The sequence below is a fragment of the Cyprinus carpio genome, chromosome B5, assembly GCF_018340385.1.
Source record: "Cyprinus carpio isolate SPL01 chromosome B5, ASM1834038v1, whole genome shotgun sequence".
NCBI lineage: Eukaryota > Metazoa > Chordata > Actinopteri > Cypriniformes > Cyprinidae > Cyprinus > Cyprinus carpio.
The window spans coordinates 27860186-27885523 of record NC_056601.1 but is presented as its reverse complement, the minus strand read 5'-3'; the positions used below and the strand labels follow the sequence as shown (position 1 = coordinate 27885523).

At 37.8% G+C, this 25338-nt stretch overlaps 1 protein-coding gene across 1 annotated transcript; it reads left to right on the top strand.

The window, feature by feature from the left end:
* Window positions 1–1071: 1071 nt before the first annotated feature.
* On the top strand, window positions 1072–25338 carry LOC109111006 (inositol polyphosphate 5-phosphatase K-like). The gene is made up of 13 exons (XM_042725141.1): window positions 1072–1502; window positions 7973–8484; window positions 11932–12039; window positions 13194–13302; window positions 13618–13734; window positions 15558–15733; window positions 16546–16657; window positions 16920–17029; window positions 17903–18104; window positions 18765–18902; window positions 19029–19112; window positions 19210–19314; window positions 20389–25338. Exons 2-13 carry the CDS (start codon window positions 7979–7981, stop codon window positions 20701–20703), a joined length of 2082 nt encoding a protein of 693 aa, XP_042581075.1. The 5' UTR covers window positions 1072–1502; window positions 7973–7978; the 3' UTR covers window positions 20704–25338.

The window sequence follows — 25338 nt, the reverse complement described above, 5'->3', positions numbered from 1 at the left end:
GGGAAGTTAACATTTTTGATTAAAGAATATGAGGGCAAGGCCATCCCTACAGTTTGGTGGATTTTGGACTGAGCAGGTTTGGACTTTGGACTGAGTAAGTATTTTTTTATTTGTCTTATCAGAGGGAAAATGTCTATCAGAAAACAGACTGATCAAATATTTAACATTCACATTCTATGAAGTCTGTCCACCCTGTTACATAACAGTTTTACAATGTGTAACAGGGTGGACCTTAATAGCATAACAATGAATCTTAACAGCATGGATTACTGGTAAATCCTAACATTTAGGAAGAAATATATTTGTCCATATTTGTTCAGCTGTATAAACTGACACAACAGGGTGGACAAGTTTTCTTAAAATCAGCAAAATAGAGAAAAGTTTATGTTGCTTAGCCTCCAAGAAAATTGTGTTACTAAAAGCACAAGTCAAGTAGCACCAGTGTAACGGGATGAACTGGAGTTTAAGGGACATTAACTAATTTAAAACTTTTATTATTATTATTCTTGGGTAGTTACTAATAATTGATTTTTGGTAAATGTGGTACATTTATGCATGGAAAACTATTTCATGTTGATCAACATTTTATGTAAATTATATAGTATTGATTCACGGCAACATAAAAAACAAATACGTGTATGGATAAATCATTCATAATAGCACTTCTCCATTCATTAAAACATAAGAATTCTCCGTTTTGATTTCATGGTGACTTTGACCCCCTCAGTTTTGTTTTGTAGCTACATAATTGTAGTCTACTTAATACATTGTTTTCATACGTAATAATTGTAATAATGTAACAAAATTTGAAAAATCCACATTTGGCTTCCATTTGGCATTCAATGCGTAAAATCATTTGCATACTTAAATGTAGGATACCCGCTGATTGCCATGACAACGGCAAAGCGTTCTCATGCGGCATATAATTTACATTGAAACAGAGCGTGAAACCAATGCTAAATGCTAAACCTTTAACCTTTTGGCTACCTCGCATGCTCTGGTGGAAATGCAAATATTATTTATTATATCTAATATAGCGGCGCTTCAGCGGAATACCACGTGACAAGAGCGTTACGTCCGCGGTGATTAAATCGCTGACGAAAGCAACGCCAGCAGCTCTGCTGCAATAATGAAACGCGAGCAGCAGTTCTGAAGGACAGCAGAGACCGTTCGCGTCTGTCATTGACAGCAGGCGCTGCGGTTTGTTAGGCGAAACCGATTCACGTCGAAGAACCCCGCGACATCCGCAGATGAAATGCACCTGCCTTCAGCGACCCATTTTCTCCTTCTAGACCTCAAGGTCCTTCGCCGGTAATGTAACCGTAAGAACGGGCACTGATGTCACACATTGGATCTATCTATTGAGTGAACGCGCTTTCACATTTATCAGCTCTCTGAACACAAATACATTTATCAGGGAGCCTGGTTTCCAGCGGTGCCAGTAATATTTCCTGTCAACATACCACCAGTTCTTTTCAGTCTGTCTTGAACGAGGAAATTGGGTAAGAAATAGACTGATGCAAACAATTGTTCAACTGTATTATGTAATACAGCACAAGTGCAAACATGCTGAGTGCTTGCACAGATTGATCATTCGTGCATAATGTAATAATTGATCATTCGTGTCAAATGTAATAATATAATAGCCTATATGTTATTATGTTATTATGATTACAGCTGTGGTTATATACATTTAAATTGGACCCAAGTGCTGTGTCTTTGCTTCAGTGGTGTTTAACTGATATTGAATTGTTTACATGTGTTCTATCTGGGTTTTATTTATTGTTTATAATTTATATTGTATGTATAAATGTGTGGCATTAATCAGTGTGTGTTAGTGTGTGTGTGTGTGTGCTTGAAAGAGAGAAATGCATGTGCAATTTGTGTAACTGGGGCTTTATTCATTGCAGACAGCCTTTCAATGTAATTAGCGCTATCAGATATCGAATAGTTCAAAAGCTTCTTCATTCGTCCTCTAATAACACACACACACACACACACACACAGAGAGAAGTAGGTCATAATGCACATTATTGAAAGGTGACCTTCAGCAATTTCTCAATCTCCAACCTCAAGTGTATAACTATGATTCAGAAGTATTAGAATATTTATATTGCATATAGAAAACCACTCATAAAACAACAGTGCACCATGTTAACTAATTTGCAATGATTTTAATTATACTTTACCATGGACAACACAACAAGTACAGTTCACTCAGTTGATATGAAGTGATTGAATCCCACCCACCCCCACAAACGTCTAATTTTTCAAGCTTCTCTAATTATGCATTTAAGTTTTCAATACTCAGCACAGCTGCATGCATAAAAAGCATCTGTCAATCTATCTGTCTCTCTGTCTGCCCATCTATTTATAAACAAACACATATTCAACTGTAAACACAATGATTCACTGCTAGAATTTTGCACGCATCCATTGATGTGGGTGTATATGTGTGTATGCATATTCAAATAAATACACAATAACTCATTGCATTCGGGGTCCTTGCTAGGTGGAGTCTATATTTTAGTCTCTTTTGTTTTTGCTGCTGGTCACATGCTTTGCGTTATTCCACACTGATAAGCAAATACCTCTAGACGTGTGCTTGACTGTAACAATCTTGTCAATACAGTGAAAGCCGGTCAGGCAGGCAGAGCAGAGCACAGCGAGGCGAAGAGCATGTCAGCTGTGCAGAAACACAGTAGACACATGACTCTGTATAAATATTTGAAATTGGGTTGTTGGCTATTTGTCTCAATATTTAATATGCCTATAGGTTCAGACTAATGGCTTTGGATAATGGTGTTTGTATTGTTGAAAGCCATACTGGAGGGTTTTAGTGATTTTAATCTTGTCATATAAAATAAAAGTCAGATTTATTTATTTTTAAAAATAGAACAGAATTGGACTTTTAGCAAAAAAAAAAAAAAAAAAAAGATTTGATACATCATGGCTTATATAAAACACCCAAGTTTTATGCAGAGGCCCAAAGTGAGCAACATATCCAATTCGGTGCAAATGCTGATATTTAAATGACCAAGAAGTAAGTTTCAAATGACTCAACTATAAGTAGTGTTTCCTGTGGGTAGGCAACTTTCACAGCTGTGTCTGTTGTCTAGTCCTTTGTCCAGCCTGTCAGCTGTCATTTCATGGAGAATGTTTTTTCAAACTAGAATAGACTCCCCTCAAGCTAGAGATGAAACCCATCACCTTGGAAGAGCTTCTCTGTGTTTAACTCTTCAGCTATCATGCCAACCAATCAAATATTAACCGAGTGCTTTGTCTATGTTATTATAGTGTAATCAAATACAGAATATTGTACTGTAATAATTAAAAAAATTATACATTTTTGCACAGTAATGCTGAAAATAAGAATATTAATAATAACAAAAAAAAAAACGTCATTCTAATAGTGGTCACAGTATATATGTTGAAGACTTTTTCAAAGGCGAAAATCTTGTCAGGGTTTGGCAAGGGAGGACCCAACTGCAGAATTAACAGGGAGAACAGTTTATTAACAAGAGAGAGAACACAAACAGATGAGGCAGGAAGACAGTCCACACAATAGGGCAGGGCACACGACAGGAGAACAGGCTGGTCGGAAGGAGGTAGTTCCAGACTCTGTGGCAAAGGAGACCTGGTAGCAACTCAAGGAACCACAGGTTTGACTCTGTTGATGGGAACTCTTGAAGCACCAGAATGTCTGTCAGGTCAGAAGAACCAGCGACCAGGGAGGACTCAGGAAACAGGGCAGGAAACCAACACAACTGACATTCAAAGACAATACAACAGGAGAGACAAGAGCGACAGATCAAAAGTAAACTTGCAAACCAATGCCTAGGGTTAAAATAAAAACTAAACCACAAAGACTGGAACTAGACGGGAACAAACAAAAACAAGAGTGAACTAGACAAGATGCAATATTCTGAAGAAAGAGTTCTAACAAGACTAAATATGCAAACAAGAGACTGTACACAAGGCACACACAAAACGAACCAGCAAAGACAAGAGGGAAATGAGCCCAATATAAAGGGAGCAGAGCACACAAGGAACAGGGGAACCTAATTGGAAAAGACAAGGACTAAACAAGGGGGCGTGGTGATTGAAAACGAGGAGGTAGGACAAGAGGAGCACACGGCCAACATAAACAAAGACACAACCATGTGCTCAGGGCACAATATAAACAGAGACACATTAAACAAAGACAGGACAGACAAGACTGTCAGGGCAGGATCCTGACAGTACCCCCCCTCCAAAGGACGCCTCCAGGTGTCCATCCTGGGTGGAGTTAAATGGGGGCACAGGGTTGGTAGGGGGCCAAAAATGGTACCGACTGGGGGGGCGGGTGGGAAGGGACCCATGGAAGTCCAAGCCTGTCAGGAAACACAGGGGGTGGGATGGGGAGGGCAGAAAATGTTCCAGGGGCTGACCAGGGTGGTACCTGCTTAGGGAAACCTTGGAGACCGGGACAGACAGCGGGTGGGATAAGGGTGGGGGCATAGTTGGTGGCACCTCTACCAACACATTTCACTGGCGAAGGTCTCCTACTGAACTTAGCATTATGGGCAAACTCCAGGATATTCTTGGTAGGCAAGACATGACTAGCAAGGGATTCTGAGGTGGCTTCAATGAGAAGTTCAGGGCTCTCGGGAAGGACCTCCTTGGCTGGAACAGGGACAGTTTTCGAAGGTACAGTATGAGAGATAAGGTTACTTTCTGTGGGCTTTACATGACTGACAAGACTTTCAGGGTTGGCCTCTAAGGATGTGACAAAACTGACAAGAACTGCTTCTGTAGCAGGAGCAGAGTCTGGGAGTGGGCTCTGGGGCTATCACAGGGATGCCCTTAGGGGCCTCTGGACCAAGTTCAAAATATTGACTCTGGACAGTCATTGGGACCTGATGAAGTGCCCTCCTGGGCTGCAGGAATAGGCTCAGGAACCAACTCTTGACTGCCCCTGGAGGCTGACAAACTGCCCTCTGGGGCTATGAAAATTGACCCGGGAAACTGGCTCTTGACTGCCCTCGGGGGCTGCTAAAACTGCTCTCCAGAGCTGGAACTGGCTCAAAGACAGTCTCAGGAACACCCTCTGGGACTTCTGAACTGCCCTCTGGGGCCACAGGAACAGACTCCGGGACAGATTCTTGAATGACTGATGCTGACGCCTGACTGTCCTCTGTGGCTGCAGGAACTGGGTCTTCAGGAATGAACTCCTGGACTGGTACCGAAGCTGACTCTGAAACAGACTTTGGATTGAACTGGGATGAAGAAGACTCTAGACCTAGAGCCAAACACTAGACTCTGGTCAGGGGCTCGAGCAGATTCTGGAGGCTCCAGGGCGAAAGCATATTCAGTGCCTGTGGGGGCTGATGGCTTGAGAATGGTCTCCATAGATCTGACTGGGATAGTGGGCTGCTTAGGAGTGGTCTCCATGGTAGTGTCAGGAGTGGACTGCTCAGGCCTGACATGAGTGAAGGTGACAGAGAGAGGGGGCAGCTCAGGACTGACATCTGTAACCATGGCAGGAAAAACATACTGCTCAGAACCTGCCTCCATGGCCATAACAGGAGCAGCAGGCGACGTGAGATCATCCAGGGTAAGTATATGAGGGGTCTCTGAGCAAAGGGTTCTAGCCCTCCTGGCACGGGACCTCCTACCCTTACGCCTCCCAGGGCAGGACGTTGTCGGCATGCTCACTTCTTGAGTTACTTGAACTGACATAAACACAGGATTATCCAAACTGGACATGACTGGCTTTGACTTAACTGGGACAGACTTGACAGACACCGGAACAGAGGTTGACTGGGAAACTTCTCTCAAAGCTACCTTGACTGCTTCAGAGGGCTTCACTGACTCAGAGGCAGGAGCTGGCACTGAACTGCTCTCAGAGGCTGGAGCCGGCACGGAGGACTCGATGGCAGATACAGCGACTTGGGCCGCCCGCTTCCTTCTGTCCCTTCGTTTCTCAGTGGGAGTCAGAAGATGATTGTGGACTTGACTCGAAGAGGGAAGGAGGGCAGGTTGGTGGTCACTACTGATATCATCTGGAGGATTAAGGATCTGCCAGTCCTTGCGGTGATGCACATAATTAGAGAAGTCCCAGAAATTCAAAACATGCAGTTGCTCCATCTCCCATCGAGGTAAGGGGTCATCCAGAGTGAGGTTGAAGGCCTCCTTCAGGGCGGCATCATCATATTCAAGGCCCCTAGCCATGGTCCAAAAGAATTGGGCATAGGACCGTGGTTCCTGGTCCTGCTGACGAAGCGATGCCAGTGCCTGTTGGAGCGCCAATCTCCCCTCCACAGTGGCAGGTGGAACAATCTTAATACTCATTCTGCTGGGTCCTAGAGTGGCTGGTTCGTTTTGTCAGGGTTTGGCAAGGGAGGACCCAACTGCAGAATTAACAGGGAGAACAGTTTTATTAACAAGAGAGAGAACACAAACAGATGAGGCAGGAAGACAGTCCACACAATAGGGCAGGGCACACGACAGGAGAACAGGCTGGTCGGAAGGAGGTAGTTCCAGACTCTGTGGCAAAGGAGACCTGGTAGCAACTCAAGGAACCACAGGTTTGACTCTGTTGATGGGAACTCTTGAAGCACCAGAATGTCTGTCAGGTCAGAAGAACCAGCGACCAGGGAGGACTCAGGAAACAGGGCAGGAACCAACACAACTGACATTCAAAAACAATACAACAGGAGAGACAGGAGCGACAGATCAAAAGTAAACTTGCAAACCAATGCCTAGGGTTAAAATAAAAACTAAACCACAAAGACTGGAACTAGACGGGAACAAACAAAAACAAGAGTGAACTAGACAAGATGCAATATTCTGAAGAAAGAGTTCTAACAAGACTAAATATGCAAACAAGAGACTGTACACAAGGCACACACAAAACGAACCAGCAAAGACAAGAGGGAAATGAGCCCAATATAAAGGGAGCAGAGCACACAAGGAACAGGTGAACCTAATTGGAAAGACAAGGACTAAACAAGGGGGCGTGGTGATTGAAAACGAGGAGGTAGGACAAGAGGAGCACACGGCCAACATAAACAAAGACACAACCATGTGCTCAGGCACAATATAAACAGAGACACATTAAACAAAGACAGGCCAGACAAGACTGTCAGGGCAGGATCCTGACAAATCTAAACAACCCAACACTGCTCATGTGGTTTTGTTGAGTTCCTGTTTTAACTTAAAACAAACCCAAAGGATTACAGAGATTTTAACCTGTTAAAATACAGCTTATGCATGTCACTAAGTTAGGTGTCCAATATAACCGTTATTAAAACAAAAGTGATCAGTGGCCTAACTTTTGGGTTAGGGTTACTTGCCTGGAAATATTCATTATTGTTATTATAATAGTGAGTATATGTTACGTATAACAAGGACACCTTAAATAAAGTGTTTTCTGAATTTATTTTAAATGTACTAAATTCTTTCATTACAAATGTGTAATTACAAATATAAATAATACATGACATTTCAATAGAAATGAAATTAAAGTACACTTGAACCTTATTTCAAAGACAATAAAATTATGAAATTACATTTTACAATTTCATTCAGATGTACTTAAGTCCAACTTCAGAAAAAATCAGTACATTTTCATTTAGTTGTGATTAACATGCAGTTCACATGTTTGAAACATTATATTCAGTTTGCACTTAAGTATATTATTTCTGTAGTAAGAACTCTTTTTAAAAGTATGCTGAAGTGTGCTTGTTTTTAACAAGGTGTTGCTGTTTACATCATTTCATTCAAACCATTTTGCATTTGGAAATAAATGGGAACAGTACATGAACGTTATTTGAGCAGCCTTTATTTTGTCATGCTATGTTTGTTTTTAAATGCCTCATTGTGATTTTATCAGGAGTTTTACCAAGGAGACATTGAAAATGTAGTTAACAAGTAAACGTAGTTGAAATGCACATGCTGATTGATACACCAGTGTGCTTCATTTTGCTAGATAAGGATGGAACCAGAGCAACATATTCAAAGCCAGTGCAAGACTAATGATCTGGCATCATTTGGACAACCAAAAGGAGCAGCAGATACATCCCCATCCTCCACATCTTCTCCTTCCCCTTCTACACCACTGATGGCTCCAGCCAGGCCCCGTCGGCCTCAGAGGAGCCCGCATGTGGAAGGATCTATCGACGTATCGGAGCCCAAGTCTCCAGAATCTCCTAAACCACTGCAGCTGAGCAACCAGGTGGAACCAACCAGCCCCAACAGCTCCAATCACCCCTCAGAACCTCAGCCTACACTCAGTGTTGATCCCGGACCTCCAAGTTTGGCTGGACAGAAGCTTTCAGGACATACTGCAGTGTCTCGGAGCCACATTGCAATGAGGGCCGCCTCGCTTCCTCAGGCCCCGTCATACAGACCACCACCTACCGATCCCGTCTTTCACCCACAGAGGGCCCTGTCTGTCGCTGGGACCGCCGACACTCAGCCGCAGGTGGTGGAGGATTTCAGGTATGATTTTAACAATGTAACTCACTTAAAAAGTGTTGCATTATGGTTTCAATTGTAATTGACTATGTGCATAAATAGTGTAGAAGCACATTTCTGCCACTAAATAAAAAATAAAAGGTAATTGCGACTTTTTATCTGACATTCTGATTTTTTTCTCAGAATTGCATGACATAAACTGACAATTCAGATTTTTTTCTCAGAAATACAGCGAGATATAAAATCGCAATTGCAAATAATAAAGTCAGAAATGCGTGATATAAAGGCACAATTGTTCGAAAATGTGAGTTTATATCTTGCAGTTCTGAGAAAAAGAAGTCAGAGTTGAATGAATGATGCATTTATATAGCGCTTTTATTGTGTATTGCTGTACACCCAAAGCGCTTTACAGTCATGTGGGGGGTATCTCCTCAACCACCACCAGTGTGCAGTATCCACCTAAATGATGCCACGGCAGACACAGTACAATGGCACCAGTGTGCTCACCACACACCAGCTACAGGTGGAGAGGAGAGAAAGATAGAGCCAATCAAGTAGATGGGGATTTATAGGAGGCCATGATTGACAAAGGCCAGTGGCGGCAATTTGGCCAGGACACCGGGGTTACACCCCTACTCTTTTCGAGAAGTGCCATGGTATTTTTAATGATCACAGAAAGACATGACCTCAGTTTAACGTCTCATCCGAAAGACGGTGCTTGTTGAAAGTATAGTGTCCCCGTCACTATACTGGGGCATTAGGACCCACACAGACCACAGGTTGAGCATCCCCTGCTGGCCTCAGCAAGTTGCGAGATATAAACTCACAATTGCAAGAAAAAATTCTAACCTTATTTTTTGCAATTGCGAGTTTTTATCTTGCATTTCTGATTTGCATTTCTGACTTTTTTTATATAAAAAAGTAAGAATTTTAAGATAAAAAGTCAGAATTACCTTTTTTATTTGTTATTCAGTGGTTGAAACAGGCTTTCATGAAATAAGGCTGGGCATTAGGGCCATTAAAACAGTTACACAGTCATAAAACACTAAAATCAATATTGATCATTTTCACAATAAATATCACATTTTTGTTTCTTTAATTGTTGTTGCCTTTAACGGCAGATTTTTTGACAGTGAATTGTGGTTTTAAGCTACTCTTTATATAAGAACATGACAATCGCTTGCCAGAATATGAGACATGATACAATTCAGCAAGTTTCTTTCAGCATATCTTCTGATGTTCTTACATGTCAATACATCCAGGAAAATTGTATTTCTCAATTCATGACCCCTTTAAAATAAATTTTAGTGAAAGTGGATGGAATATTTTTCCTCTCGAAAAGTCAACTGTTGCGCTGTATTCAGCTTTGGGGCGAACAAGTGAACTAAAAGGCCTTTTTTAGCCAGTTCAAAAGTGTTTTGCTTTGGTACGAACTAAACTTTAGATTTGTGCAGGTTTGGGTATGACTGCTGGCTGAACTGTAGTTACCTGCACATCTACTTCCACATTATTATGGTTTACAGCATTCACAGCATCTACATATAGTGCATACAGTTACTCATGAGAACACAGATTATTGCTACTTTTACTTTTTAAAACAATAAAACATCTTTTGGACATGCAAATTATCTTGAATTTTGAATTTGCTTAAATAGCCTGTATATTTTCCTTTGCAAATGTGTACTCTGAACGAATGAAACATGCAATTCTGTTTAAATATTTGTTGTTGGGAAGATTTTTTTTTTAATGTTTTTGAAATCTTCTACTTACAACACATCTTTACTTTCACTTTTGATCAATTTATTACATCCTTGCTCAATAAAAGTATTGATTTCCTGTATGTATAAAAAAAGAAAATTACTGACCCCAAAACTTTTCAACAGTCTTTTTCCCCATTGACCTGCAGCAGTCCAGTAAATTTGAGAAGGCAAGTTTTAATGCAAATAAATAAAGTCAAGTAACCTTCATTTATATAGTGCTTTATACAATAGGCCTACAGATTGTGTCAAAGCAGCATTACAGTTTTAAACAGATTATTAGTTTGTTGATAAAGCAGGAGGACAATAGCAAACTTTTCAGTTGAATGGGCATTTTTCAAATAAAGGGGTAAGTTTGTTCTGATCTTAATACTGCTGGATGAGTGAGTTGATCAGGTATCACACACACACACACACACTGTGGAAGTACAAGTTTAGAGCGCTGACACACTTCACTATCCTGTGCTGCAGGTGGATCTGTGCTGAAATAATCTTGTATATGATATAAATAATCTTGGTATGTTTACCAGCCCCTGCTTTCTCAGATCGGCTTAGGTTGGATTAAAACTTCCTGTTTCACTAGGTTTGGAAAATTCTGTACTGCAGCAGTGTTCAGAATCTTTTCTCCTGTCTCTGAATAAGTTTGTGGATATTTAAACATTCTCACAAACACTCTAAAAAACTAAATTGGAAAATGGAAATACGTCATTAGGCTAAATGCAAGTTGTCAATTTCTTAACATAATAATCAGCTGTGAGGTCAGAGGTGCAGGCAAGATTAAATTTGAAGCACATATACACTCTCACATACTTAGTAACCTTTTGAGATATTCAAGAATATGAATAGATTAAAGGAATTAATCACCCAAAAATTACAATTTGCTAAAAATGTGCCCATCCTCAGGCCATCTAAGTTTTAAATGAGTTTGTTTCTTCATCAGTACAGATTTGGAGAAATGTAGCATTCCATCACTTGCTCACCAGTGGATCCTCTGCAGTGAATGGGTGCCGTCAGAATAAGAGTCCATTACTGGCTTACTTGTGGATTATTGTGATGTTTTGATCAGCTGTTTGGACTCTCATTCTGACGGCACCCATTCACTGGAAAGGATCCACTGGTGAGAAAGTGATGGAATACTACATTTCTCCAAATCTCTTCTGATCAAGAAACAAACTCAGCTACATCTTGGACGCCCTGAGGTTGAGTACATTCTCTTTTTTTGGGTGAACAATTCTTTTGAAATTGATGTATATTTGGGGATGCTTGTGGAATTCTTGAAAAATATACTGAATATTTATATATTCCTTACATTGTTTGGGTCTTCATTGAGATGATTTACTAACACATTTAATGTGACATGACACAAAGCGAGGTTGCTTTTGCAAGTGTGCAGTGTTGTATGTAATTGTCCTGATGATGTTCTTACTCCCTTTCCATTTCCATTTCTTTAATTTGTTTATTCACTAATATGTCTTTGCTTGCTGTTTGTAAATTGAAAAGATGAGTTATAGGCCAAACCCACAATCTGTCAGTGTCAACAGTCACAGCTTTGTTATTTCACTGTTCCAACTAAAGATATTCAGCAGTGAATTAAACTCAAATTCACCTTATAATACAGTTGCATAATAATGCTGTTGGATGCGGTGCCTAGTAGAGACTTGGCGACTGTCAGTATGTGAACATGTGTAATCTCTAATGTCTCTTTCTGCCAAAAGGTGCACATTATCACGTGGAACGTGGGCTCAGCCATGCCTCCTGATGACATCACTTCATTACTGGGGCTGAATGTTGGTGATGGGAACACAGACATGTATATTATAGGGTGAGATTTCCATTGAGAGCCGCTGCTTTTCTAAATGAAAGGTGCTTAGCATGAAAAGTGATCACAGATGCATACTTGGAAATGTTCCTACTGACAGTTTCTCAGAAAATGTGGAAAATGTCTTTTTTTTTGTTATTTACAAAGGTTACTGTAACAACCATTCAATTCTTTTACAATAATTTTTTCAAGTTTTTGGTTGAATATCACATGGTTAAAGTTCAGTGTAAACAGAAAATAAAAACAATTTCACTGCAGCATTTTATTTTAAAAGAACAACAATCACTGTGATTTTCTACCTCCAAAACAGACTGAAATATTTAGTTTGACAAGGTCAATCAGTGTAACCATAATGAAATACAAACTACTGAACTACCTTTCCAGTTGAAATGTTGAAGTCTTTTTTGAAAGAAGTCTCTTGTGCTCTTTAAAAATACAGTGAAAATATTCTGAAATATTATTACAGTTCAGAATAACTGTTTTATTATGTTATGAGAATATTTCAAAAATGTAATTTATTTCCGTAATGTAGAGTTGAAATTTCTGATTATTATAAATGTTGAAAACAATTGTTTCAAGAATATACAATGAATGCAAAATTCAAAATAACAGCATTTATGTGAAATAGAAACCTTTTGTGACATATTAAATGCATTTAATTATCAATTTAATGCACCATTGCTGAATAAAACTATTAATTTCTTTAAAAAGAGACAAAGTCTTACTGAGTATGTGGTCAAGAAGACTTCATGTAACAGGCTTTAAATTTCAATGATTCATAGACAAGGAAAGCATGATATTTTAATCCAAATAAAGCAGCATCAGATCATGAGATTTTATCAACTTTATTTAGTATCCTGTTAATGACATCAATAGGAACTCAGATCCATACTCTGGAGAGAAGAAAATCTAGACAATCAAAATAATACACTGTCAATTTTTGTAAAGCAAGTTTTCATTAGAGTAGATGGAGTTAGTATGTTATAATGCTGTGATGTGTAGGTCATAATCTAGGACATGACCTACATAAGCACACTAGAGATACAGTATAATCTACCGCCTGCCTTGAGGTCTGTTCTACCTCTCCATTCTGATATTTTTCTGTCCTTTAAATTCAGCTTCATCTCATGTCTGTATTTTCTTGCACCCTGTCTCAGCTTACAGGAAGTGAACTCAATGATCAACAAACGACTGAAAGATGTTCTTTTCACTGACCAGTGGAGCGAGGTCTGCATGGATGCTCTCAGCCCCTTTGGATATGTACTGGTCAGTAATGTTTCCTTTAAACACACACACACACACACACACACACACACACACACACACACACACACACACACACACACACATATACATATAGTTGTCATTAGAGCTTCAGGGGTCACATTATGTAACAGTGACTGAGTGGCTGAGGATGAAAATCTCTGCTGGTCTTGCGGCTCATGTTTCTATTTTCCATCAGTTAGACTCCTCCTCATTTTATCTGGCTTTATTTTCTGTGTGGAAAAATAATCTCTCGTGAAAACAATGTTGCATACTATACATGCTTATCTCCTGTTGTGTGTTTCTCTCTGTCTGTAGGTCACTTCTCAGAGGATGCAGGGAATGCTGCTGCTGGTCTTCGCCAAGTACTTTCACCTGCCGTTCCTGAGAGGCATTCAAACACAGACCACTCGCACCGGCCTCGGCGGGATCTGGGTACGTTATCTGACCTTTTCATGGCCGTTTCTCTGGGTGCAATCTCATATTTCCCTTTCTGATGTAAATGTGCAGTTATTTGGTGGAATGCCACGTTTCTGTATCTGAATGTTTCTCAGCTGATATATCTACCAATTTATTTTATCCTCGTGTGAAGATGTTAAAGGTTACAGGAAGCTGTTAACGAGGTTCTGTCAAGTATCTCATGCTGCGCATTACTGAAATATTAATAATGTGCTGAACAGTTAATGAATATAAAATGATGCCGTCATAATGACAAACTCACTTCTCGCAGCGAGAATTACAGTGTCAAATTTTATAACAAAGTTAATGATTGAAGTTCCAAAGCCATACTGTTTTCCCCCTGGGTATTAATAAGTTATAAAGTAAAATCCAAGTCACATTCATCTGAATTCACAGAGCATGAACGAGCATAAGCAGTCTCTAAAAGGTTTGATGAAAACTGCAGGATAAAGAATTTTAGGTAAAATTTCACTTGAAGCCTTTATATATAAAATGTATTAGTGTTTTTGATGCATTAATGTCTTGTAATGTACATTATAATGCATTGCATGATCTCATAAATAATTGTAAGTTATAATACATTATAATTGCTGCACCTTTAGAAAGTATAATGCATTAAAACAGATGAAAAACAACCCATTTGAAATGTCAAACAATGATTATGCAAATATTATAATACATTTTAACTTTGGCTGCAGTTATTAATGAAAATATATAATGCATTGCAATGTGCATAATCCATAATATGTAAAAGTGTTACTGCAGAGAGAGAGAGAGAGAGAGAGAGAGAGAGAGAGAGAGAGAGTTTAATTTAAAGCAGTTATTAAGTAATAACTGAATTTTATTTATTTCCTGTAAATTAACCCAGACACTTACATGTTATCACATATAAAATGTTTAAATACATTTCATTCAGCAAAAAAAATACCAAACCAAGGGGTTGAAATCAAATATCACAAACACACCCATCAAGCAAAAAAATAATAATAATAATAATAATAATCATGCAAGTCCAAGTTAGGAAGTATGTAAATTCTTTTTAGGACCTCTATACAATTTAATACTGTAAATACTATGTGAAACTGGTAGAAGTGGTTGTGGCTTATTTCCTAGCTGCTACAAGGCAAATTATATAAAGATTGTGTATTTCAGCAATTAAAATGGTTGGTAAAATGATATATTTGACAAATTATATGCTGTGACATTTTGACATTTACTCAGTATGTCTCATAATTCAGCACAGCAGCGCATGTTTCATCAGAGGTCTCAATTCTAATGACTGATTGCCATGGTTACCGCACACCTGTTCCATATTTTGATTAATTAGTTACCATTTCAGTTCTGCTCGCCTGAGTCAAGTTTTGCCTGCAGATCTTAATGGAAATTGATTTAAATGCATGTACATCACAAAATTCTGCACGTCCACCAACCCCTGTGTATATTTTTATTATATAGATTGACCTTCAATTTCCAAAAAGACTACAGGACTTTAAACATCTTTACCATATACAATATTCCCAATTGTCTGCTTATTAATAGTTAGTAAGGTAGTTGTAAATTAGATATGGAGTAGGATTAAGGGATCAAAAATATTGTTATTGCAGAATAAGGCATTTTTATGCGCTTTATTTTAACAGCCAATATGTTTTAGAAAAACACAGCAGCATGCCACAGCATGACATGAAAACATTAAATAATGTGGACACTTTGTAGCTGATCAACCATGATGATCAGGTGATCAGGACCTGGTGAAAAAAGTCTAGATAAATGAACTGATCTCTGACCCTCTTGCTCTGCAGGGGAATAAAGGAGGTGTCAGCGCTCGCATGAATGTGTTTGGCCATTCAATCTGTTTCTTGAACTGTCATCTGCCTGCACACATGGAGAACTCAGACCAGCGCATGGAGGACTTTGAAAGCATCCTGCAGCAGCAGCAGTTTGAAGGACAAGCAGCTTCAGGCGTCCTGGATCATGAGTAAGACACACACACACACACACACACACACACACACACTCACACATGCGTGCTTTACAATTAAAGTATAAATACGTTATTGTTATTACTGTAACTACATTTCGTTCTCAGGACCTTAAGAAAGTGTGCCAAAAATTTTTGCACAATTATTATAGGTCATTTTTTTCCCCTCACCAATAGATGGTGCAGTTGTATTATAATTCCCCCCAGGGAAGCATTTCTTAACTGTTTTTGCTTCTGGTCCCAGATTTTATATTGGACATAAAGTTGTGACCCAACTTGTTTTTCATGCAAAATTAAAACAACATGTATCTACAATAATATTTTGATATTGCGATGACATGGCTAAATATTTTAATTGTTTCTTGTACGTCGTTCAGTGCTGCTCATACTTTTTTTTGTCACGCGATCTGTCCATGATGGCATATGCATCGTTTGACTTGCTTCTACCAGGAGACCGATTAATTTACTACAAAATACCATACGGTTTGATCACAAGTCAAAAATAAAGAAATTGGGAATTTTATATTTTGGTAAATTAGTGGTCAATTTGTTTCTTTTTTTGTATATCATTGTACCACCTGCTCACACTCTAATGATGGTTTGATTTACTTTTATTCTGCAAATTGCACAAATGTATTTTAATTCAACAATTTGTAAGATTTGTTGTGTTTTCTCATGAGATCGGGTTAGTAGAGTGACCCACTGCCCAATGTGATGCAATCCATGATGGAAGTTAATTAAACTAACCTTATGACCTTGAAATTTATATTGAAAACTGTATGATGTGACTCATGGACAAATGTTTGCAGTGTGGTTTTCTGGTTTGGAGACCTGAACTTTCGAATCGAGGACCTGGATATGCAAGTTGTGAAATCAGCCATTGACAATAACAAACTGTCCACATTATGGGAAAAAGACCAGGTGAGTCCCTCTAAACGTCAAAGACCATATTTCCACAGATAACATTATGTCAATATTATGAAAAAATGAAATGCCATTGAAGTCAGAGCGACTGTTTTGTTCAAGGCATTTGGGTGCCCTTTAGTTTAGGTCATGATGTTGACAAAACAATACAAAATAAATATGTTTCTTTAATCTGTATATTTCCCTGTGCTAGTATTATTAATATTGACACTAATTGTAGTGTTGTACTCTTTGATTCTTCTCTCTCTGCGTCTTGCAGCTGAACATGGCTAAAGGCAGTGAGACTGTGCTTGAAGGCTTCCACGAGGGGCCGCTTAAATTCTCTCCTACATATAAGTTTGATGTGGGTACAGACATGTATGATACCAGGTAAAGAAATGTTATATATTTAGATCTATAGATTCTTCATTTGAAATCATGCTTTTAAACAGATTCAGATGGACTAAAAAGAGTTAAGGACTTGTAATGCGCTCTTTTTTCTTTTCTTTTCACATACATGCAGTTCACTCACATAAAGCGATATGTGCTATATAGCAAATCTCAGTCTTATTTTTTTATTTAATTGAAAAATTAATTTTGTTTTCAGAACTAGCTGTTTATGTTTCATTTTGGATTGGGGAGGGAGTTATGAATGAATGAATTTTATTTATTAGCAATTTTCTGTGAAAGTTTGTTTCCCTCACTGAGTAAAAAAAACGATAATAATAATTGCAACTTTTTATCTCACAATTTTGATTTAAACTCACAATTGCATGTTTAAAAAAAGTCAGAAATGTGAGATACAAACTCTCTTCTGAGATTTTCTCGCAACTGTTTTTACAAGCAATTTTATATAATTTTAGTTATAATTTAAAATGCTGAGAAACAAAACATCAGCTCACAATTCTGACATTTTCTTACAATTACATGCAATTATATCATGCAATTCAGACTTTGTAACTCACAACTTGTCAACTCATGCAATTCTGAGAATAATTAAGAATTACGAGACATACTGTAAAATCGCAATTGCTAGAAAAAAAAGTACGAATTGTGAGATATAGTCACAGTTACCTTTTTTATTTTTTATTTAGTGACAGAAACAAGCTTCCATAATTTACTTTCAAAGTGACCAAGTAAAATTCAGTATTCCATCTTATAAGTGAATATATGCTGCTATTCCTGTAAATCTGTAGTATTTAGTTCCTGCAGTGCTACTGTTATTATTGCATTGCTATTTAAGTGATTCTTTATCTTTCTTAGTGGTAAAAAGCGTAAGCCAGCATGGACTGATCGTATTCTTTGGAGGTTGAGGCCGATGGCTCAGGTCAGCAACAGCATGTCGAAGCGCAGTTCTTTGTCAGGTCTAACCAGCGGAACTCGTGTGTCACAGCATTTTTACCGAAGTCACATGGAGTACACCATCAGTGACCACAAGCCCGTCTCCTCTATTTTCACTCTGCAGGTAAGCTAACATGGCTCTAGTTATAATGACTAATTCCTTTTTTTGGGTAATATGAGTATGGTGAAATTTGCTCACTATCAGGACATCCAAGATGTAAATGAGTTTGTATCTTCATAGGAACAGATTTGGAGAAATGTAGAATCACATAATTGCTCACCAATGAATCCTCTGCAGTGAATGGGTGCCGTCATAATGAGAGTCCAGACAACTGCTAAAAACATCACAGTAATCCACATGACTCCAGTCCATCAATTAACATCTTGTGAAGCCTAAAGCTGTGTGTTTGTTAGAAACAAATCCACCATTAAGACATTTAAAACTTTAAACTGTTGCTTTCAGCTAAAATATGAGTCCTCTAAACATAATATTGCTTACTCCAGTGAAAAAGTCATCTCGTCTGAATCAGGAGAGAAATATGCAGTCCAAAACAGTTCTAAACAAATATGTTGGTGTATTTTGATGTGAGAGGACAACAGGCGATGAACTTTATTGCGATACAAATTACATCTTGCATGGCCTGAGGGTGATTAAATCATTAGCAAATCTAAGCTACACATTGAATACTGTTATGAATGTACTAGGTTGCTGTTTCACCTGTCATGAATGTATACACTTAGTGAGAGTCTATGCAATGTGTTTAACATGTGTTGGTCCTTTTAGTTCCCATATAGGGTGGACATGCCTTTAGTAACACTCTTTGTAGAGGATGAATGGACAGAGATATCCGATGCAGTGGCCAAATTCAAGGTGGTACCCAACTTTGCTCGAAGCTCTTGGGACTGGATTGGGCTTTACAAGGTTATTTCAATCATTTCAACAGTTCTGAGTATTTAGATATAGGAGTAAGATGGTAAATGTAGTGTGATGCAAATATCATTTTTGTTACTTGATTTGTGTTTTAAGTACAAAAATGTATTTTCACAGGTTGGGTTTAAACATCATAAAGACTATGTGAGTTATGTTTGGGCCAAGCAGGAAGAGTCTGATTTCTTGAGACAGGAGCACCAAGTAAGGGCAAATCATACATCCATTTAGCTGCAAGAAAAAGACATATCGAAGCTTGAAAATTATTGAAAATTAAGAGTTTCTGATTTGGAAACTTCAGGTGATTTTTACCGAGGAAGAATTGCCAAAGGATTCTGGGGACTTCATACTGGGTTATTATAGCAACAATATGAGCTCCATTGTGGGTGTCACCGAGCCATTCCAGGTAATCTCAATCTCTTAACTGTTAATTGCTGCATGTACTAAATATGCACCATAAAACTCTTCTCAGATACTTAAAGTTTGAATAGACTACTAAATGTATTTTCGTCATTTGAAATAAAGCTGAAATAAAATTAAATATAAATGATAGATGAAAAAAAGTTAAAAGACTTTAAAATTTTAAATATTGCTTTTGGAACTAACTGAAATAAAATAAGACTTAGGCCATAAGAACAATTTTTTTTATTGATGTTGTTGCTAATTTTTAGTAATATTTTAAGATGAACACTTACTGGACTAAAGCAATTTAGATTTACTTGATTTTCCATGCATCATTTAAAAAAAAAATCATGTTAAAATGTATAAAATATGATCCATTTGTATTTCATTGTATTATATGTTTTCCATTTAAATATTACATATTTGCATTAAATGCTTTGCATTGAATAAAAATCTCGGTAAGACATTATTGAGAGATATAAAGTGACAACTGATATTTATGTATTTTATGTAAGTAGTTCGGTCTTATTGGTTTACATTATAAGCTATTCGGATTTCATCTGACTTTTTGTCCATATAGATATCAGCATGTGAACCAATTGTATATTTTTGCTGTTTTTCCTCAAGTATGATCTCCATATTCTTTTACAACAACATTTATTTATAAAGCGCATTTAAACACTATATAAATTGATCCAGAGATCCAAAGATTTTTTCTATATATTTTTTTTTCCTAATGTTCAATAAATGGTAGATTTAAAAAAAAAAAAAACTTTTTATATTATTATATTTAATCTTTTATATTAATGGTAGATTTTTCTATTATTTCATATGGCTTTATAGGTTTAAGTCCAAGTATTAAAACTGCTAAAACTAAAATAGAAAATAATGCTAAATAGAAATATTAAGCAAACATCAAAATTACAAATGTGCACAAAAAATTACTGGTGTAAACTAAAATTAATATGAAAACTAAAAAGATGAAAATAAATGCTAATTCAAAATACAGCTTGTACAATGTACTAAATAAATAACACAGTTTTTTTTAAATGTTTCTTGTCTTTTAATATCACCTAAGATTCAACTGCCAGCATCCGCCGCAGCTGGTCTGAGTCCGTCTGACAGCTCTGACTTCACATCTGATGATGAGGTGAAGAAGAGCGACTCCTGTGACTCCAGCCCTGAGACTGAAGAGAAGCAGAGCAGCAGCTGGAGCTCCAGACGAGCCGAAGGGAAGACCGCAAACCCCAACGAACCGCACTCCAAAGACACCTCTGCACATTCCAGCTCCAGCAGGCCGACCGGTGGGACCGCCGGGTCCTTCGGTGACCCGGTCGCTACGGATGACAGATCTAACTCAGGAAAAAATGCAACCAAGCCAGAGGAACCTTAGCTAAGCTACAGCACCTTCTCTGGAGACAGATATCAGCTCCAGGCTGGGGTCACAGGTTTCTGCTGGGTCTGTGATGTCGTTGTACTTTTACTGTCCTGTGATGTTGTTTGGAGATGTTGTCTTATATGTTGCAGGGCAGAAGCAAGTGTTTAGTACGTGGCTCCCTCCAGCAAACACAAGAGGGCAGACTAATGTTTGTGCCTGTTCAGTGTAGTCATTCTATTCATATTCTTCCTCTCCTATTCCTTTCTAGCTGCACAAGACTAAATCTGAAACACTCAGAAACAATCTTAGATATACAGTACATGCATAATAATATGTGATTCTTGGATTTGGTTTTCCAGGATCAACCAGGGATTAATGCACAACAGAACACAATTCTGGTTCTTACTGGATATACTGAAGCAGATCCTCTTAAGTTTTCCAGTGCTCTGTTCCAAACTCTAGATGAGCTGTCTATCTAGGCATCATTAGCTATGTTTCCACCCAAAGTAGTGAATTGAATTTATGCACAAAATTGAAATATCGCTCAAAATTTTTATAAATAAAGCACCGTTTCCATCCAGCGAGATGAAGATAACAAAATCGTAACTTCCTGAAAACTGTTGCCACATATCACTAAGAAGCCACTGTGGGTCTTTTTTGTAAAATGAATTACGTAAGGCGCAGAGCACACAGACAAAATGCAATAAACACAGTTTGCATTCGGAGGCGGATGCCTGCTGTTTGGAAATGCAGACAGTTCTGTAAGGTTATCATACCGAACTACTTTGGCGACAGACTTTGGCTTAAGCTTTTAAAAATGACTAAAACATTTCAGATGCTGTGCAACATGATCGGTCCACCGGTTAGTCCAGTCAAAAAAGTCACATGACTTTTTAGATGCACATCAAGGAATTTATTTACAGTATAGTTTGTGTGCATATGTTTATTTCTTATCAGATAAAAAATGTATCTGCCTCAGTTGATTGCATACATTTTTTGAATTTTTGCACATCTTGCCATTTCCATCATGTGTTTTTTTACGCAGTACCCCAAATGTGTATACAAATAGGTGGATGGAAACATAGCTATTGACACGCACCAGACTCTCAGATTTGATGCTGTCTGGTAAGATATCTTGTTTTGGCAAAGCATCTCACTCCTCAAGGATTGGGCAATCCCAGACTGCACTGTGAGAAATACTTGTAAATATTTTCAAATATTAATCAATTCTGAAAAGATTGGAGTAAAACAGCTCTGTCTCAGTGACTATTTCAGGCAATATTTATGTATGCTATGTAATTTGCTACATCAGAATAACCTCAGACTCTGTCTGAGGTAATCAACTGTAAGCATTAGTCTGGTTTCTCATGGGAAGTGGTGCATTAAAAGACTTACATTTCATTTAGGACACTGCCTTGTAAGATAGATAGCAGAGAGCTGGGCAGTTCCTTAGGATTTGGAGCAGAGCTCGTGACTTTACAGTGTCCTGCCATAGAGGATGTTGAGAATACCCTGCTGAAGGTGACATGCTGTCATCGGCACCTTATTAAGCCAGGGAAACTTTTATGATAACAATACACATGCTCTGAAAATGCGTATTTACTCTCCTCAGGTTCTTGAAAGGCAGGCACACAGAAAGGGATAACTCTTGGCTAATGCAGCACTCGGTAAAGTAAAGTACAGTTTGTATATTATTCATGTCAATTACCATCTTAACCAGCTGTTAGCATTTTACAGTGTTATAGGATATTGATGAAGTCTATTGCTCTCAAAGTTGTGACTGCCGTGCCGTCATGTTCCTGTGGTTAATGTTCTCAAAAATAATTTCAAAGTAATGTCCAGCTCTTCGACCTGCTAGTTTAAAGTCAACATGAAATGTCGTACACAAACCAATTTTGCATTTTATATTTTAGAATGAAACAGGACTTTGACCAGTGACTCATGCACTGTAAGGGCCTGTTCACACAAAATGTGTTTTTGCGTTTAAGAACACATGACACAGGGGAGTAAAATGGAAAAAGCACACTTTTAACTTGAATATTGCATTTTTTAAAATGCTATGTCATGCGTAAGATGCTGCAAAAGACATGACAGCAAAGGTCAAACATGTACGTAGTGCGAAATGCACTTGACATACATGAACAATTTTTAACTTGAGTGCTATATTTTTAGAATGCCACGTCATGTGTGAGACACTGTAAAAGATGCAAGCACAAACAAACACGTCCGTCTAGTTCACATTTACATACAAAAAACAAAAAACTATGGAAAAGATTAGCAGTGGAATGCAAAAAAGAGTTCTGTGTAAACAGCCAATTTTTTAGTACACATACATGGAAGAACACTTTTTACTTTTTAGAATGCTGTGTCATGTGAGACGCTGCAAAAGATGCAAGCACAAGAGTAACAAATGTCCATGTAGGCTAACATAAGAAAAAAATGAAAATGAATTTGCAGTGGGATGCAAAAATTAGTTTTGTATGAACGGCCCCTTATGATACTTTCCTACAAACGTCTTATTACAATTTGATGGAAGAATATAAAGAAAAACATCTTTTTACATGTCGCATTCACCAGTGACTTATGCGCTACAAGGGCCAGTTCACAGAGTGTGTTTCTGTTTTTTAAAACAGCGGAATGAAAAAATGCAGAGACATCAATAACTTTTAACTTGACTGCTATGTGTTTGGAATGCTGAATTGTGTGATATCCTGCAAAAGATGCAAGATTCAAGTGCAATGGTCAAAAATGTCAGTCTAGTGCAAGTTTATGTAGAAACACTGGAAAAGAAGTGCAGTGGAATGCAAAACGCATTTTGTGTCAACGACCCCTTAAGGTGTGTTCATGCTTAAATCGCTGCTGGAGCTTGCCAAACTAGGCATTCCTGTATTATCCGACTGTAACAGACAACACAACATCACATAGCTGCGTATTTGCATAAAGTTAAACTCTGCTCAACTTTATCGCATTGACAGCGATTTCACCAAATGATTTTCAGTTGTTTCGTCACTGTCAGGGAACACACAATCCAGAATTGCGCAAAAAGCATCGATTTTGATTTCATGTTGACTTTAGCATGGTTTCTATCTGATCTTTAGTCTGACTACTTTGTGACAAGTATTGTATCATGACTGTACTGTACATGTGGTAGGAATCCTAGCATATGTGTTGTCTAGGGCTTTCTAGGATTTATCCTACATGGTAAGATCTCTTGTCTCCTCTACATCGCTTCTCCTTTCTCTGTATTTCCTCTCCTCTTTCATTCCTCATCTTGTCTTTTTTGTCTCCAGTTCGACCCCTCCAGGGTCATGGTATCTGTTTTGACGTCGTCTACAGGGCTCTACTAAGTGCTCTGATATCGTAATCTATTGGATTAGTAGTTCGTAACCCATAGAAATTTTGTACCATGACTACTTAGCCTTAGGACACGTGGCGTGCTGTCTCACTGTTTACATGGTTAGCTGAGTGAGAGTATAAGCGTGTCAGTGTATATGTCTTTGCATGGACGTGTCATGGATATTCACAGTATCGTGCTGTCTGCCACCTTTCAATATCGTAGAGGTGTCGAGATGTGTCACTTCTAGATGGAATGGAATAGAGAAAATGTGGATGATGGAAGACATGAAATCGTTCTTTTACATTCTAATCTTTATAGTTTGCTGTTGGAATATCTTTGGAAATCACAATCTGGCATTCTGGAACAAGATTCTTTTTACTAGAAATACTGTAAGTTAAAAGTCTATAGCGAGAAAATGGCATTTTGACAAACGCTGAGGCAACTTAATTCTAGATATTTGTATGTGTTTTAGATAATCTCTTTAGGTAATCTCTATTTTTCGTAGGACCTTCACAACACTGCTCATGTCTGATTTCTTCAAACCTAGTTCATTTGCAACATTATGTATTGCAAAAAAGTAACCAAAACCAGTGTGTTAATACTCATTATATTTTTATACTCCATTAGCCATACAAAATTTAAAAGCTAATATGAATAAGATGCAGTATTGGAAAATTCACTTTCCTTTCAAAGCCAAATAAATGTTTTGCAAGTGCGAGTGTTTGATATTTTCAATAATTTTGGTTGTCATGCTTTTTTTTTTAAATTATTACTATTTTATTCTGAGAAATTAATATATAGGCATGCGAAGGGAATCTTATTAGCAGAAATGAGCTCAATGCTTATTATTAGATGAGATGTGGGTATATAGATCCAGTATGTAGAACAGATGACAATCAGTGCCAAAACAGTGAAGAAATTTTAAGATTATATTTATTTTCTTATTCATGCCCTTATGTGCATGTCAGATTCTGCTGGTCAGCGTGTTCATTTCTAAATCATTATGAAGAAGGTGATTTGTGATTATATTGAGAATATGAATTTATAATTTTATTTTCCTTTAAGATTTTTCAGTTCTGCATCTTTTTTGCTCATTAAAGCAAATGTCACATACCCATTGCCGTTTGCTTTATATTCACCTTGATATAACGAAACACTTTTTTGGACTTGTATTGGGCAGAATGTATTGATTTGGTATTCTTGTGAATCACTGTTCTTGGTTGTTGTTGTACAATAATGGTGTCTTGCCTTAGACAACTGTCAAATATTGGTGTCAAAATGAAAATAAATCCTTTTGAAAGTGGAATATTTTT